The following is an 18,278-nucleotide window of genomic DNA, read 5'->3' as shown; positions in this document are numbered from 1 at the left end:
TGGGAACCCTAAGGGCTGCGCTCCCTCCCCCTCCCCCTATATATAGTTGAGGTTTCGGGGATGTTTTGGACATGGTTTCCTCTCTCTCGGCGCAGCCCTGCCCTTCTTCCTCCTCCTCTCTGCCGGTGCTTGGCGAAGCCCTGCCGGGAGACCTCGTCTCTCCATCGACACCACGCTGTCGTGCTGTTGGAGTTCTCCCCCAACCTCTCCCTCCTCCTTGCTGGATCAAGGTGCGGGAGACGTCACCGGGCTGCACGTGTGTTGAACGTGGAGGTGCCGTAGTTCGGCACTAGATCGGAATCGCTGCGAGTACAACTCCATCAACCGCGTTCTAGCAACGCTTCCGCTTAGCGATCTTCAAGGTATGAAGATGCTCTTACCCCTCTCTCGTTGCTGGTCTCTCCATAGGAAGATCTGAATATGCGTAGGAAAATTTTGAATTTATGCTACGTTTCCCAACAGTGGCATCCGAGCCAGGTTTTCTATGGGTAGATTCTATGCACGAGTAGAACACAAAAGTTGTGGGCGATGATTTGTCAATTTGCTTGCCACTACTAGTCTTATTCTTTTCCGGCGGTATTGTGGGATGAAGCGGCGCGGACCGACTTTACACGTACGCTTACGTGAGACTGGTTCCACCGACAGACATGCACACCGTGCATAAAGGTGGCTAGCGGGTGTCTGTCTCTCCTACTCTAGTCGGATTGGATTTGATGAAAAGGGTCCTTATGAAGGGTAAATAGCTTTGACATATCATCGTTGTGGCTGTCACGTAGGTAAGAAGGCGTTCTTGCTAGAAACCCAAGTCAGCCACGTAAAACTTGCAACAACAATTAGAGGACGTCTAACTTGTTTTTGCAGGGTTTGACATGTGATGTGATATGACCAAAGTTGTGATGTTGCATGTATGATGTATGAGATGATCATGTTATTGTAATAGGTTTCACGACTTGCATGTCGATGAGTATGACAACCGACAGGAGCCATATGAGTTGTCTTAATTTATTGTATGAGATGCAACGCCATGAGATTACTACTTTTACTTCATTGCTAACGGTTAGCTATAGTAGTAGTGATAGTAGTAGTTGGCGTGACGACTTCACGGAGACACGATGATGGAGATCATGGTGTCACGCCGGTGACGATGATGATCATGCGATGCCTGAAGATGGAGATCGAAAGAGCAAAGATGATAATGGCCATATCATGTCACTATATGATTGCATTGTGATGTTTATCATGTTTTACATCTTATTACTTAGAACGACAGTAGCATAATAAGATGATCCCTCTTAAAATTTCGAGAACGTATTCCCCTAAGTGTGCACCGTTGTGAAGGATCGTTGTCTCGAAGCACCACGTGATGATCGGGTGTGATAGATTCTAACGTTCGCATACAACGGGTGTAAGCCAGATTTACACACGCGAAACACCTAGGTTGACTCGACGAGCTTAGCATGTACATACATGACCTGGAATACAAGAGACCGAAAGGTCGGACATGAGTCGTATGGTTGAATACGATCAGCATGAAGCTGCTCACCATGGTGACTAGTCCGTCTCACGTGATGATCGGACACGGGTTAGTCAACATGGATCATGTATCACTTAGATGACTAGAGGGATGTCGATTTAAGTGGGAGTTCATACTTAATTTTATTAAATGAACTTAATTGTCATGAACTTAGTCTAAAAGTTGTATTTATAAATATTGTAGATGGCCAACATCAACCTCAATTTCAACGCATTCCTAGAGAAAAACAAACTGAAAGATGATGGTAGCAACTATGCGGACTGGGTTCGCAACTTGAAGCTCATCCTTGAAGCAGCTAAAAAGGCTTATGTCCTTGATGCACCGCTAGGTGACCCTCCCGCTCCCGCAGCAGCCCAGGACATTAACGTTTGGCAAACGCGGAGTGATGACTACTCTCTGGTTAGGTGTGGCATGTTATACAGTTTAGAAACGGGGCTCCAAAGGCGTTTTGAGCAACACGGTGCATATGAGATGTTCCAAGAGCTGAAGCTAGTTTTTCAAGCTCATGCCTGTGTCGAAAGATATGAAGTCTCCGACAAGTTCTTTAGCTGTAAGATGGAGGAGAACAGTTCTGTCAGTGAGCACATAATGTCTAGGTTACACGGTCGTCTGACTTCACTTGGAGTCGAACTTTCGGATGATGCTATAATTGACAGAACCCTCCAGTCTCTCCCACCAAGCTAGAAAGGCTTTGTGCTTAACTATAACATGCAAGGGATGAAGAAGACCATTCCCGAGTTGTACTCGATGCTCAAGTCCGCAGAAGTAGAAATCAAGAAAGAGCATCAAGTGTTGATGGTCAACAAGACCACTAGTTTCAAGAAGGGCAAGGGTAAGAAGAACTTCAAGAAAGACGGCAAAGCTGTTGCCGCGCCCGGTAAGCCAGATGCCGGGAAGAAGAAAAAGAATGGACCCAAGCCCGAGACCGAGTGCTTCTATTGCAAGGGAAAGGGTCACTCGAAGCGGAACTGCCCCAAGTACTTAGCGGACAAGAAGGCCGGCAACGTTAAAGGTATATGTGATATACATGTTATTGATGTGTACCTTACTAGCGCTCGTAGTAGCTCCTGGGTATTTGATACCGGTGTTGTTGCTCACATTTGCAACTCAAAGCAGGAACTGCGGAATAAGCGGAGACTAGCCAAGGACGAGGTGATGATGCGCGTCGGGAATGGTTCCAAGGTCGATGTGATTGCCGTCGGCACGCTACCTCTACATCTACCATAGGGATTAGTTTTAAACCTTAATAATTGTTATTTATTACCAGCTTTAAGCATGAACATTGTATCAGGGTCTTGCTTAATGCAAGACGGCTACTCATTTAAGTCAAAGAATAATGGTTGTTCTATTTATATGAGTGATATGTTTTATGGTCATGCTCCGCTGGTGAATGGTTTATTCTTGATGAATCTCGATCGTGATGTTACACATATTCACAGTGTGAGTACCAAAAGATGTAAAGTTGATAATGATAGTCCTACATACTTGTGGCACTGCCGCCTTGGTCATATCGGCGTTAAGCGCATGAAGAAGCTCCATACTGATGGACTATTAGAGTCTCTTGACTTTGAATCATTTGACACATGCGAACCGTGCCTCATGGGCAAGATGACTAAGACTCCATTCTCAGGAATAATGGAGAGAGCAACCGACTTATTGGAAATAATACATACTGATGTGTGTGGTCCAATGAACGTTGAAGCTCGCGGTGGCTATTGTTATGTTCTCACTCTCACCGATGATTTGAGTAGGTATGGGTATATCTACTTGATGAAGCACAAATCTGAGACATTTGAAAAGTTCAAGGAATTTCTAAGTGAGGTCGAGAATCAACGTGACAGAAAAATTAAATGTCTACGATCTGATCGTGGAGGAGAATATTTGAGTCACGAGTTTGACACACACCTAAGGAAGTGTGGAATCGTTTCACAACTCACGCTGCCTGGCACACCGCAACACAACGAAGTGTCTGAACATCGTAATCGCACTTTATTAGATATGGTACGATCTATGATGTCTCTTACCGACTTACCGCTATCATTTTGGGGATACACATTAGAAATTGCAGCATTCACTTTAAATAAGGCACCGTCTAAATCCGTTGAGACGACACCGTATGAACTTTGGTTTGGCAAGAAACCTAAGTTGTCATTTATAAAAGTTTGGGGTTGCGATGCTTATGTGAAGAAACTTCAACCAGAAAAGCTCGAACCCAAAGCGGAGAAATGCGTATTCATAGGATACCCTAAGGAAACTATTGGGTATACCTTCTATCTTAGATCCGAAGGTAAAACCTTTGTTGCCAAGAACGGATCCTTTCTAGAGAAAGAGTTTCTCTCGAAAGAAGTAAGTGGGAGGAAGGTAGAACTTGATGAGGTAATTACACCCCCTCTCGAACAGGATAGTCGCGCAGCGCGGGAAGTTGTTCCTGTGGCGCCTACACCAACTGAAGAGGAAGTTAATGATGATGATCATGAAGCTTCGGATCAAGTTACTACTCAACCGCGAAGGTCCACAAGGGCATGCTCCGCACCAGAGTGGTACGGCAACCCTGTGATGGAAATCATGTTGTTGGACAACGGTGAACCTTTGAACTATGAAGAAGCAATGGCGGGCCCGGATTCCAACAAATGGCTTGAAGCTATGAAATCCGAGATAGGATCCCTGTATGAGGACAAAGTATGGACTTTGGTGGACTTGCCCGATGACCGGCGAGCCATAGAAAATAAATGGATCTTCAAGAAGAAGACTGATGCAAACGGTAATGTAACCGTTTATAAAGCTCGACTTGTCGCAAAGGGTTTTTGACAAATTCAAGGAGTTGACTACGAAGAGACTTTCTCTGCCGTAGCGAAGCTGAAATCGGTCCGAATCATGTTAGCAATTGCCGCCTTTTATGATTATGAAATTTGGCAAATGGACGTCAAAACAGCGTTCCTTAACGGGAACCTTAAGGAAGAGTTGTATATGATGCAACCAGAAGGTTTTGTCGACCCTAAGGGTGCTAACAAAGTGTGCAAGCTCTAGCGCTCCATCTATGGGCTGGTCCAAGCATCTCGGAGTTGGAACATTCGCTTTAATGAGGTGATTAAAGCGTTTGGGTTCATACAGGTTTACGGAGAAGCCTGTCTGTACAAGAAAGTAAGTGGGAGCTCTGTAGCTTTCCTCATACTGTATGTGGATGACATATTATTAATCGGGAATAATATAGAGATGTTGGAGAGCATAAAGGCCTGTTTGAACAAGAGTTTTTCAATGAAGGACCTTGGAGAAGCTGCATGCATATTAGGCATCAAGCTCTATAGAGATAGATCAAGACGCCTCATAGGTCTTTCGCAAAGGACATACCTTGACAAGATATTGAAGAAGTTCAATATGGAAAACTCAAAGAAAGGGTTCTTGCCAATTTTGCAAGGTATGAGATTGAGTAAGACTCAGTCACCGACCACGGCAGCAGATAGAGAGAAGATGAGTTCTGTCCCCTACGCTTTAGCCGTGGCTCTCTTATGTATGCCATGCTATGTACCAGAGCTGATATAAACCTTGCCATAAGTTTGGTAGGAAGGTACCAAAGTGATCCCGGTATGGAACACTGGACAACGGTCAAGAATATCCTTAAGTACCTGAAAAGGACTAAGGAAATGTTTCTCGTTTATGGAGGTGACGAAGAGCTCGTCATAAAGGGTTACGCCGATGCCAGCTTCGGCACAGATCTGGATGACTCTAAGTTACAGACCGGATACATATATGTTTTGAATGGTGGGGCAGTGAGCTGGTGCAGCAGCAAGCAAGAAGTCATGGCAGCATCTACATGTTAAGCGGAGTACATAGCTGCTTCAGAAGCGGCTCATGAAGGAATTTGGATGAAGGAGCTCATCACCGACCTTGGAGTGGTTCCAAGCGCGTCGGGTCCAATGACACTGTTATGTGATAACACTGGGGCCATTGCCATAGCCAAGGAGCCCAGGTTTCACCGGAAGACGAAGCACATCAAACGCCGCTACAACTCCATCCACGACCATGTCAGAGTGGAGTAATAGATATTTGTAAAGTACACACGGATTTGAATATTGCAGACCCGTTGACTAAACCTCTTCCACGAGCAAAACATGATCAACACCATAATGCTATGGGTGTTCGATACATCACAATGTAACTAGATTATTGACTCTAGTGCAAGTGGGAGACTGTTGGAAATATGCCCTATAGGCAATAATAAAATGGTTATTATCATATTTCCTTGTTCATGATAATCGTCTATTGTTCATGCTATAATTGTATTAACAGGAAACAGTAATACATGTGTGAATAAATAGATCACAATGTGTCCCTAGCAAGCCTCTAGTTGGCTAGCTCGTTGGTCAATAGATGATCATGGTTTCCTGATCATGAGCATTAGATGTCATTGATAACGGGATCACATCATTGGGAGAATGATGTGATGGACAAGACCCAATCCTCAGCATAGCACTAGATCGTATTGTTCATATGCTAAAGCTTTTCTAATGTCAAGTGTCTTTTCCTTCGACCGTGAGATTGTGCAACTCCCGGATACCATAGGAGTGCTTTGGGTGTATCAAACGTCACAACGTAACTGGGTGACTATAAAGGTGCACTACGGGTACCTGTGAAAGTGTCTGTTGGGTTGGCACGAATCGAGATCGGGATTTGTCACTCCGTGTGACGGAGAGGTATCTCTGGGCCCACTCGGTAGAACATCATCATGAGCTCAATGTGACTAAGGAGTTAGTCACACGATGACGTCCTACGGAACGAGTAAAGAGACTTACCGGTAACGAGATTGAACAAGGAATGGGTATACCGACGATCGAATCTCGGGCAAGTTCTATACCGACAGACAAAGGGAATCGTATACGGGATTGATTGAATCCTTGACATCGTGGTTCATCCGATGAGATCATCGTGGAGCAAGTGGGAGCCACCATGGGTATCCAGACCCCGCTGATGGTTATTGGCCGGAGAGGTGTCTCGGTCATGTCTGCCTGTCTCCCGAACCCGTAGGGTCTACACACTTAAGGTTCGATGACGCTAGGGTTATAGGGAATTGTTATACGAGGTTACTGAAAGTTGTTCGGAGTCCCGGATGAGATCCCGGACGTCAGAGGAGCTCCGGAATGGTCCGGAGGTAAAGATTGATATATAGGACGGATTGTTCCGGACACCGGAAGTGTTTCGGGCATCACCGGTAACGTACCGGGACCACCGGGACCACCGGAGGTGGCCCCAGGGGTCCACCGGAGGGGGGCAGCGACCCCGGGAGGTAAGATGGGCCAAGTGGGGGAGGGAACCAGCCCCTAGGTGGGCTGGTGCGCCTCCCCACTCAGCCCAATGTGCAGGGGAGAGGGAAGGGGGGCAAACCCTAAGCCAGGTGGGCCTAAGGCCCACGAGGGGTGCGCACCACCCCTCCTCCCTGCCCTGGCCGCCGCCCCCTCTCCCATCTGGGGCTGCCGCACCCCTTGGGGGTGGGAACCCTAAGGGTTGCGCCCCCTCCCCCTCCCCCTATATATAGTTGAGGTTTCAGGGCTGTTTTGGACACGGTTTCCTCTCTCTCTCGGCGCAGCCCTGCCCTTCTTCCTCCTCCTCTCTGCCGGTGCTTGGCGAAGCCCTGCCGGGAGACCTCGTCTCTCCATCGACACTAGGCCGTCGTGCTGCTGGAGTTCTTCCCCAACCTCTCCCTCCTCCTTGCTGGATCAAGGTGCGGGAGACGTCACCGGGCTGCACGTGTGTTGAACGCGGAGGTGTCGTAGTTCGGCACTAGATTGGAATCGCTGCGTGTACGACTCCATCAACCGCGTTCTAGCAACGCTTCCGCTTAGCGATCTTCAAGGTATGGAGATGCTCTTACCCCTCTCTCGTTGCTGGTCTCTCCCAAGGAAGATCTGAATATGCATAGGAAAATTTTGAATTTATGCTACGTTACCCAACAGACATGTCATTGTATATCGATTGACTACTTAGTGAAAACTTAATTAATCAATCATCTAGGTGGATTGATTTTGATTGGGTTATCTGGAGGTGTTATTTTGGTGGGGACTGCTGACCATGTTCAAAGGGATTGTACAAGTTTCAAGTTAAGTAGCTTCCATGTGTAAGCGTGAGTCATATGGTTCTGGATTGACCAAGTAAGTTGTGGGAACATTCCGAGTGGACCAACAGATGTAGGTGCGTATGTTGTTCTGAGTCTAGATGGTGGAGCACACAACCGCTTCATAAAAGTCTTGTCTCTATAGTTGAGTTTAGTAGTAGAAGGATGCGACAAGGTCGCCCGAGGAAAATACACAAACCTCTACAGAGATTTATAAACTGATCGTCATTGGCTATGGACAACAATGAGCAACATGGCCGAAAACTATATGGAAGATCTCATCATCACCTCTTCGATAACTAAAACTTGGTGGGTTGAACAATGGGTTAGGTTTCTTCTTGGTGACACTAATAGTATGATACTATTGGGCGTACCAGTGGGCTAAAGGTCTAAGGTTGCCGTGAGATGTAGTGGACCCAAGTATGCTACAGATTGTTGTGAGATGCAATATGTCCTATCTATAGAGTAGATCAACTTATATGCAAAGATTTTACAAAACTACCGCTTTACGCAAACGAAGCAAATTTTCCATTTATCCCAAAAGGATGTAGGTGAGATAGGATAGTTATAATTCTTGTGGAACTTGCCAATACATTCAATGTATTGATGCCTAGCGGCTGCAACATATCATGTTGCATGTGATTACTTTGAGGAGTAACTTATTGACTATGTACATCCCCTCAACATGGTTCCTAGTCGTGTGGATGGAGCTCTCCCAAAAGCTACTTCATTAAGATTTGCTAATGTTTCCATAGTCGTGAACTCTTTATGTTCGTAGGATTATTTTGTTGGCTAACCTCTGATAATGGCCTCCTAGATGCATATCAATGTTCGTGGTGGGACGGCCATCGATGACTCCGTTGATGCTTGGGTCCCGTCGGTTGGCTCAAGGACAACACCTTTGATGGTCTCTCGAGTATCTCGAAGCAGGGCGACGACCCTGGTGGTGGGAGCTGCTAGCTCGTGGGTGGAGCTCATGGCTCGGGTGCTCACAGGCTTGTTGTCATGGCTGCATGGGTGGCAGGGGGTGGGCCTTCGACGATCTATGGTGGTGGTGCGACCGGCGATCTCCTGTCGTGTCGTACCACAACCGGAGCCAGAGGGTGGTGGACGAGATGAAAATCTCGTCTCGTTCAGACCAGACCGATGGCGGTGGAGTCCATGCATCGTTCCCTTCCTAGAGGCTCCATCTCAGTAGCCCTGTGTCCACTACTAGGAAAAACACTACTAGTAGCGTTGGGTTTTAGCCTACCAGTAGCGCCCCCCCCCCCCCGCTACTGCTAGGGCACTACACCTAAATTTTAGCAGTAGCGCGTGTTTTACCCTGCGCTACTGCTTGATGTGATAGCAATAGTGTGGGTTGTAGACGCGCTACTGCTAAATAGCAGTAGCGCCTACTCTATTCCCGCGCTACTACTATTAATTTCAAAAACAAAAGAAAATCTCGATCCCGTGCATGCTGTCAATGGCAGGAATGATTCGATCCAGCGACGCAGGGGTCGCCGGCAGCATGGACTGGCAACGATAGACCAGATCTGACGACGGCTGCTGGAGAGGGCCCGAATCGAGGGCAGAGCAAGACGGTGGTGTGGGGCTACTCTTCGCGGCCAAGGTAAAGAGCTCCTGGTCATCCATGGCGACGACCTACACGAGCATGGACATGGGAGGGTGAGTCAAACCGGAGGGAGAGATAGATAAGGAGAAACGAGGTAGAGAGGAAGGAGATGGAGGGAGCATCGGGGCTGGTCGCCGATGGTGAGGTGCTCCAGTGTGGTGGCATGGAGACGCGGGGGAAGACCGACGAGCTCCTGGATGCGGGTGATGCGAGGCGGCTGCCTCTTTCGGCACCATGGAGGAGGAGGCGCGAATGGGCAGGAGCCCCGTGAGAGAGCCTATGGAGAGAGGGGGGAGAGTGACATGAGAGGGGAGGGATTTGGGGGAGGAGATGGGGATTTTATACCCCGCGCAATGAATACCACTTGGTAGTAGCGTGGTTTTATACCCCGCGCTACTACTATCAACTTAGCGGTAGCGCGAGTTTTATACCCTACGCTACTTGTATGGCTTGTCCCGAGGGGCACAATGAAGACCTCTTAGTAGTAGCGTGGGTTTATACCCCGCGCTATTACTATCAACTTAGCAGTAGCGCGAGTTTTATACCCCATGCTACTAGTATGGCTTGTCCCAGAGGCACAGTGAAGACCACTTTGTAGTAGCGTGGGTTTATACCCCGTGCTACTACTATCAACTTAGCAGTAGCGCGGGTTTTATACTCCACGCTACTAGTATGGCTTGTCCTGAGAGGCACAATGAAGACCACTTAGTAGTAGCGCGGGTTTATACCCCGCGCTACTACTATCAACTTAGCAGTAGCGCGGGTTTTATTCCCCATGCTACTACTAATTAGCAGTAGCGCGACCCATATTCCCACACTACTGCTAAGCATCTATCTATAAGGTATTTCCTTTTAGTGGTCCTTCGCAGTACTCCGGGTGAAACTTCGATTCAGTGGATCGGGCAGTGGCGGCTCTCCGGTATGTTTATTACTTGGAAGCACCGCTTTGGAGTTTCCTGGGTCGTTGAGTCTCAGCTTCGTCTCCTCGCGCGACTCGTTCTCGGTGGAGCGCTCCTTCGTCCCTTAACGCTGTCCTTATATCTATTAGTTGTTTGCTTTCGTGTTTTGGAGTAGTATTGCTGATCTACAGTCTCTTGTATCTGTCTTGGGTGTGTGTGGTGTCGGGTTGTCTGTTTTCTGTATGTCGATTGTTGCTTTATATATAATAAAGCGGGGCGAAAGACTTTTTTGTAAGATTTATGTTAATTCTAGATTATTGCGATGTAATGGGACAATACATTTATGTTTGATTCCTCCGTCCCAAAATTCTTGTCTTAGGTTTATCTAGAAATGGATGTATCTAAATACTATAACATGACTAGATACATTCATATTTAAACAAATCTAAGACAAGAATTTTGGGACGGAGGGAGTATTAAATCGGTATGCCGGCCATTCGATGCAGGGGCTGGCATGATAAGCACAGGGAGCACAATATAGCATCCATGTGAGTGAGCTGAGCCCTTCCCTTCCCACTTTCTTTGTTCCAAATGGCCGCCTGAGAGAGATCAGAAGTTCATACTGACGCTGACCAGGACGTGTTTGTTGCTCCATCAGTCCGGAACTCACTCTACGATCATAGCCGGGCGTGTTTGTTTCTCTATATGAAAAGGTTTCACTCAACACCAAAATAAATCTGAAACTTGGGTGATATTTCAGGCAACAGAAATCTGAAACTAGGACGACATATACCAGTCCCATTAACCCAATCGAGAACCGATCAGCAAACACATTAGAGAAATTTAACCAGGGTGCATATTGATCTTAGGTTACGATCAAAACAACAAGCACGGAATTTGTTAATGAACAACATTGGTTCACCATGCATGTGGTAGGTTCCTACTATGCCTTTCTGTCGCCTGCTTTCAGATCTGATGCGCAGACTTGACCAGCTCTTCGCTGAATTCCCAGAGTTGCTTCGCCAAGATGTCGCTCTTCGCCAATTCGCTTGTCTTCTCCTCGTTGCAGTCGGCAAAGTATTTGCCTGTAACTCCCTTGAGCTCATGGCTGAGCCCTACATAGCAAGTGGTTGCTGCTCCCTGGAAATGAAACGGCAATGCATCCTCTATTAGTCAAAGTTAAATTCAGAAGTAACCACACAATTCAATATTCGTTACTCGAAGATAGGAGTGGAGAAGAACCTGGGGTACATTCTTCCAGATCAAGCAAGTGGCAAGTTGAATTGCCTCTGCAAGTTAAAAGAAAAATTCATAACGTGGTGGGGACATAAAGGCATTTACCAGAAAATGGGGCATAGCTAAAACATGACATTTGACAAATACATTCAAAACAACAGAAAAATGAGTCTGGGAGCGTACTCATGACAGCATAGGAGTGCCTCATCAAATTGGTCATGATTACTCCAGGATGAAGGGAATTAACCGTGATGTTAGCTCCTTCCTCCTGTTTCAGTAACATACAGTTTATGGTGTGTCAGAATAGTTTGAATTTTTTCAAGATACCCCCAATTAGTATGAGCCCTGAATTTCGCGTATTTCATCTTTCTTAGGCTATGAATAAAAAAATAGTCAATTAGACGTTCCATTTTTAACATACAAAACCCCTACCAGTATAATCGAAATAATATGAAAGATAATTCAAAAAAATATGAAAGGTGACCATGATAAACAAAGTGTTCCATTCCCCTGGATAATAAGTAAAGTAAAAAGGTGAAAATTTGGAGAAAAACAATACCTTGAGCCGTCTAGAGAGCTCTTTAGCGTGTAGTATGTTCGCAAGCTTTGATTGTCCATAGGCCGACCTTCTATCGAATCTGCCAATGCAAAAAACATCAGTAACAGTTCAATTGACAATCGATCTCCTCCAATTCCAAAGAACCATAAGGAACCCATACGTTTTCTTGTCATTGAGTTTATCAAACTGAATCCCCTTGGGATATGTATGCTCGTGGGCGATCGATGATAGGTTCACGATGCGGCCCTCGATACCCGTAGACTCAGCAGTGGCTTTCATGTTATCAAGCAGCAGGTTGGTCAGCAGAAAGTGGCCTGGTTGAGCATAACATGTGAGACAAGACAAATATTAGTATTAGATATTTTCTTATGGTTGGTGTTGAGTACTGCTGAGACAATACCTAGGTGATTGGTGGCAAACTGCATCTCGACCCCATCTTCGGAGAGCTGGAAGGGACAGAACATCACACCTGCATTGTTTCTGCAGAGCAACAAGGGTTTTGGACGGCTTTGATTATTCAGAGCAGCGTACACATGGAAGAAGAAACCGGAGTATCAAGATGTGAGGTTGGTTAGTTACATCAAGATGTTGAGAGGGAGGTTCATGGAGTTGAACTGCTCGGCGAAGGCCCTGACGGACTTGAGGGAGCTGAGGTCGAGCTTCAGGACATCGACGCGGGCGGTCGGGTTCGCCTCCGTTATGCTCTTCTTCGCCTCCGACGCGGCCTCCGTGTTCCTCGCCGCGATGATGACATTGGCTCCTCTCAGGGCGAACACCCTCGACGTCTCTAGGCCAATGCCACTAGGTCCTCCTGTGAATGAATAAAACACGAGTTTCAGAGTTTCCTCGCCCTGAATGGATCCTTCGAACATGCTACAAAAGGGTTTTGATTGTGACAGAACTTGAAGTTTACTCCAACAAATCCATGGTTGGTGTCAGTGTGTTGTTGGCTGTTACCTGTGATGATGACGGTGAGGTTCGAGGCGTCGACGCCGTCGGTGACCTGCTCCGCCGTGGACGCCGACCCGAACCCGCTGGCGCCCGGCCGGCCGGTGATGAGCGACAGGAGACCCATCTGATGATTCTCAGCTCCCAACACCAACAAGCTCGTGATGTGGTAGGAGTAACATATGCGGCATGCACATTTAACAGCATAAGCCTGGAACAGGTCAAAAACACTGCTATAACAGAACAAGGAGACAAAAACAAAATTTGAGCCCCCAAGAACAAGAGGTGGTCGATGCGCATCATTCTGGGCATCATCGAGCCTCATCCGCTGGACGGATTGATCGATGGAAAGATTAGTTTTGTCTGCGGATTGGCTAATCCTTCTCGGTCCACCTGGAGAAAAGCCGTCCGATCGTGTTAGTTTATAAGATTTTTTTGTGAGCAAATGTTACTTTATAGGAACTAGTTAGCATACAAATCGGACAATTTATAAATTGCTTGTTATATTAAATTTTTAACGTATATATATATATATATATATATATATATATATATATATACACACACACACACACACACACACACACACACACACACACACACATAAGACAAGGAGAAACATTTGACTCACTTGAAGGTTGCAGCAAGGTGGAATGAATCCTAACTTCTTCACTCGACGCATCATATCTAGCTTCGATGTCTGAAAAAAATGGCTTAAAATACAGATAATCTGACGTTAGAACAGGACACAACCTGGTATTTCAAAGGAAATATATACAACCTGAGATCTTTCGGCACTTGCATATGAAGGTTGAGGTATCGCATGCAGAAACTCCAAAAAATCAAACAGAAATCCGTGAGTAACTGCAAATCACAAAAAATATCAATAGTCCCAACATATATAATCAGTGAATGGAAACCGTAGTGTAAAATCATAATAATAGGTAGGTCCTTTGCTGAGCAGAACTCATAATAATCGGTTGACGTGAAATTAAAGCTTCTAGAGCTACCTCACACGTGAAGAATTGTGGCTTCTTAATAGGGCATGCCGGTCTGCTATGTCGTTTGCCTGGCGCGATGAGAAAAAAAAGGTACCAACAAATGTAATCGAAGTGATGCTGAAAGTCACCGAAGAAGATCATGTTTATCTACCTCTCAGTTCTATCGATGCAGTATGTTCCTGAGCAAGAGAATACATTTCCGGAACCCACTCGAGGTTCCTACCAGGCTAGAGCAAACTCTTCGCTTCGCAAGTTCCTAATAAGCGTCACGTCGAGAGTTGAGCTCCTGCATATTTTGAGTTTGCAGCTGCCAAAAGTGCCGTACCGATGCCCGAGCCGTCTTTGGTGTGCTCGACGACAATGTGCTCCATGTCCCGGGGACCGAGCAACTCCGCCATAGCCTCAACCATATACGACTTGTATTGAGGGTAATTCTCGTAAAGTCCGCCGTACATCGCTACCGCTGTTCTTCTCCCTAAGATCAGTTCCTTGGAATCATTCTCCATCTTCTGAAGAATGCCAGCAATGCCGGCACCAGCCAACCGCCCGCCTCTCTTGATGACACAATCAGAAACTTCTAAAATGAACCTCCATGCCGCTAAAGAAGATTGGTTGACCTGAAACCATGTTTATGGGAGAAAACTTCTTTTTCAGGTACTGGTCAGCTCCCTAAATGCCCATGTACGCCTGAAACAAGTGTAGAATCTTACGCCCATGATGTCGTGCAAAATTGATTCAACTTCTCCAAGATGATCGGAGTTATCTTGTTGCATAGCGCACAAATGCGGAGTTCTGTAGTTATGATAGTGGTTCAGCTTAGACTGGCTAGACAATTTGAAAACAAGAGGATAATTTGGATTCTGGGAGCTGGAACATGAAGAACTTGCCTTAGAACAAATGGCTCAGCTAGTTTATGAGAGAATGAGTGACCAAACAGATCAGACTCTTGAGCCATCTTGGCCAGCACCCTCCGAACAATTTCTCCAAGGTACATCCCGGAAATCGTCTTCTCGAATATCTGCAGGCATTGAAATGCCATCAAAATAAGCATATGAAGGGATAAGCGAGCAAAACATGCTTTACCTGTTCACCAGGATTTATGCTCTCGGCATCCATGTCCCTGTCAAATTCAGTTAGTGGACGACCATCTGAAAAAGCTCCCCATTCAGTGTTGATAATCTGCATTTTATAAACTTTAACCAACTCAGTGTGCTCGCATATATTCAGTGCTGACACATTTTACTAAAAATTTATGGCTATGTGGATCGATTGCTGCCTCCTTTTCCAAAAAAAAGATAGACTTCATTCTGCTCCAGTGACCCTCCCATTTTTTTTGGCAAAGCAACATTGGAATGTCATGCATCCAATTTCAGTTCAGAAAGAAGTAAATAAAATATGTGATCTTGTTGCAGCATACCGTGTTTCCTGTTCCAAGCCCGAGGTGCTGGAGCTTTGGGATAGACTCTGTTCGCTCAATGTAGCAAGCATCTGTGCCGGTGCCCAAAATCACCGCAACCATCACATCCTCGTCCCAATAGTGCCAGCTAAGGCTCCAACGGTATCATTTACCTGTTAAGTGTGATTCAATTACTTGAAAAAATATCATATACCTTGGAATGTGAAATGATGTCATTTCAGACACATTTCAGCCCGTAACAAAGCAGAGCAGAGGCAAAAAACAGAGTTCAGTATCCACTATGGGTAATTGGGCATCCCATTTGCTTTGCCAACCATGAAGGTTGTTGTGGCTATGTGCATTTTACCATACAGAATCCAGAAGGCCGCGATAAAATCGAACAACTCCTGTTCAACCACAACAATCGCAACGTCACATGTCAGACATGCTCTCCCCATATGCAACGAAGTATATGCTAATTTTCTATCTAAAAACAGAGCCAGTTAGCTTATATATAAGAACCGGCTACCTCGGTTGTACCATGCATGATTTCTTTGGGGATCGACACTTGCTCGGACTCGGTGTCGACGACGCGCCTATCTTTTCCACCCAGCTGCACCCTCAGCACTCTGAAGTTGGTGCCGCCCAGATCCAGAGCATAGAACATCCCTGTTTCACTCCTTGAGCACAACAATGGTGAGGCAACATCAATTCATAACCAGATCAAATCTCACAACGCTCACTAAGTCCAATTTACAAGAACTAATTGGTGTACTGAATGACTGAAGAACTCATCTATTTACTGTACCAACCAGAGTCACTGAATGTCTGAATCACTGGGTGGTTGGTAGGTGAGTTACCCAGTGGGGAGCGAGTAGACGTAGCTGGGGATCATCTTGAGCTCGCCGGCGCCGTCTACGGCGAGCCCAGCGCGCATGCCGGCGGCCATGGCGCCCGCCACGTGTCGCAGCAGGGGGAGCGGCGTCGCGCACCGATACGTCCATTTTGCATCCTGCTTTCATGTTGATGTTTATTGCTTTATGGGCTGTAATATTACTTTGTGGTACCATATTTATGCCTTTTCTCTTTTATTTTACAAGGTTTATTTGAAGAGGGAGAATTCAGGCAGTTGAAATTCTGGACTAGAAAAGGAGCAAATCTTAGTCCACTATTTCGCACATCTCCAAATGCCCTGAAAATTTACGTGAAATTTTTTGGGATTATATAAAAAATACTAGTCGAAAGAAGTACCAGAGGGGAGCTACCAGGGCGCGACAAGCCTGGTAGCCGCCACCCCCTGGTGGCGGCTAGCAAGCTTGTGGGCTCCCTGACGGCCCACTGGCCCCCCACTTTTGCTATATAAAGGGTTTCGTTTCAGAAAAAATCAATCGGGAGCTTTCTCGTGGTTTCCTCGCCGCCACGAGGCGGAACTTGAGCAGATCCAATCTAGAGCTCCGGCAGGACGATCCTGCCGGGGAAACTTCCCTTCCGGAGGGGGAAATCGTCGCCATCGTCATCACCAACACTCCTCTCGTCGGAGGGGAGGCATCTTCATCAACATCTTCATCAGCACCATCTCCTCTCCAATCCCTAGTTCATCTCTTGTAACCAATCTCCGTCTCACGACTCCGATTGGTACTTGTAAGGTTGCTAGTAGTGTTGATTACTCTTTGTAGTTGATGCTAGTTGGATTACTTGGTGGAAGAGTTTATGTTCAGATCCTTGATGCTATTCATTACACCTCTGATCATGATTATGATTATGCTTTGTGAGTAGTTACTTTTGTTCCTGAGGACATGAGATAAGTCATGTTAATAATAGTCATGTGAATTTGGTATTCGTTCGGTATTTTGATATGTTGTATGTTGTCTTTTCCTCTAGTGGTGTTATGTGAACGTCGACTACATAACACTTCACATATTTGTGCCTAGAGGAAGGCATTGGGGAGTAGTAAGTAGATGATGGGTTGCTGGAGTGACAGAAGCTTAAACCCCAGTCTATGCATTGCTTCGTAAGGGGCTGATTTGGATCCACTAGTTTAATGCTATGGTTAGACGTTGTCTTAATTCTTCTTTCGTAGTTGCGGATGCTTGCGAGAGGGGTTAATCATAAGTGGGATGCTTGTCCAAGTAAGGCCAGTACCCTAGCGCCGGTCCACCCACATATCAAACTATCAAAGCAACGAACGCGAATCATATGAACATGATGAAACTAGCATGACAGAAATTCCCGTGTGTCCTTGGGAGCGTTTTTCCTCCTATAAGACTTTGTTCAGGCTTGTTTCTTGGTGCAAAAGGGATTGGGACACTTGCTGCACCATTGCTACTACTTGTTACTTGTTACTTTTCGCTTGCTACGTTTCACCTCACTACACCATCACTTGTTACCGCTAATTTCAGTGCTTGCAGTTATTACCTTGCTGAAAACCGTTTATCAGAGCCTTCTGCTCCTCGTTGGGTTCGACACTCTTACTTATCGAAAGGATTACGATTGATCCCCTATACTTGTGGGTCATCACACACTACAGCCTCAGGTCGTCCAGGACGGGCGCGACCAAGGCCGCGGCCGCCTTGGAGCACCGGAGCGTGACGGCGCCGGCGCCCCCCGTCCGGCGGCGATGCGTCACGGGGGTGGGCCGTAACGGGGGTGGGCCGGAACGGCGACCCGACGGCGGCGGACATGTCGAGGCTGGCGGGGAGCAGCTAATCGAGTAGACGGACCCTGCCGCCGCCGAGGCAGGCCGATCCTGCTCCTTCCAGTGCCATCGCCACTTCTCGATCGAGGAGTGGAACCTCGTTGCCGCTTATGAAGGCCGAGCCTGCCCATCTTGCACTGCTACCACTACTTGATCGAGGAGTGGAGCCTCGCCGCCGCCTATGAAGGCCGAGCCCATCTTGCGGCGGCATGTGGCGGCAGCGAGGAGGAGGAGAGAGGAGGGAGATGGAAGTGGGGAGCGGGCGCCACCGCGTCGCGAGCTCGAGCTC

General features: G+C 46.7%; 1 protein-coding gene and 1 pseudogene across 1 annotated transcript; both read right to left on the bottom strand.

Annotated features, from left to right (window-relative positions):
- Positions 1-10,926: 10,926 nt before the first annotated feature.
- On the bottom strand, positions 10,927-13,594 carry LOC123396478 (short-chain dehydrogenase TIC 32 B, chloroplastic-like). Its single transcript, XM_045091403.1, has 9 exons — positions 13,529-13,594; positions 12,907-13,290; positions 12,529-12,760; positions 12,350-12,429; positions 12,110-12,263; positions 11,950-12,028; positions 11,574-11,658; positions 11,397-11,443; positions 10,927-11,294 (listed from the first exon to the last, which is right to left on the bottom strand). Exons 2-9 carry the CDS (start codon positions 13,220-13,222, stop codon positions 11,121-11,123), a joined length of 1,167 nt encoding a protein of 388 aa, XP_044947338.1. The 5' UTR covers positions 13,223-13,290; positions 13,529-13,594; the 3' UTR covers positions 10,927-11,120.
- A 555-nt stretch (positions 13,595-14,149) lies between these two features.
- Positions 14,150-17,975, bottom strand: LOC123396962 (annotated as a pseudogene).
- Between the last annotated feature and the right edge of the window lie 303 nt (positions 17,976-18,278).

Source organism: Hordeum vulgare, chromosome 5H (assembly GCF_904849725.1).
Source record: "Hordeum vulgare subsp. vulgare chromosome 5H, MorexV3_pseudomolecules_assembly, whole genome shotgun sequence".
NCBI classification, from domain to species: Eukaryota; Viridiplantae; Streptophyta; class Magnoliopsida; order Poales; family Poaceae; genus Hordeum; species Hordeum vulgare.
This window is presented reverse-complemented; position numbering and strand designations above follow the sequence as displayed.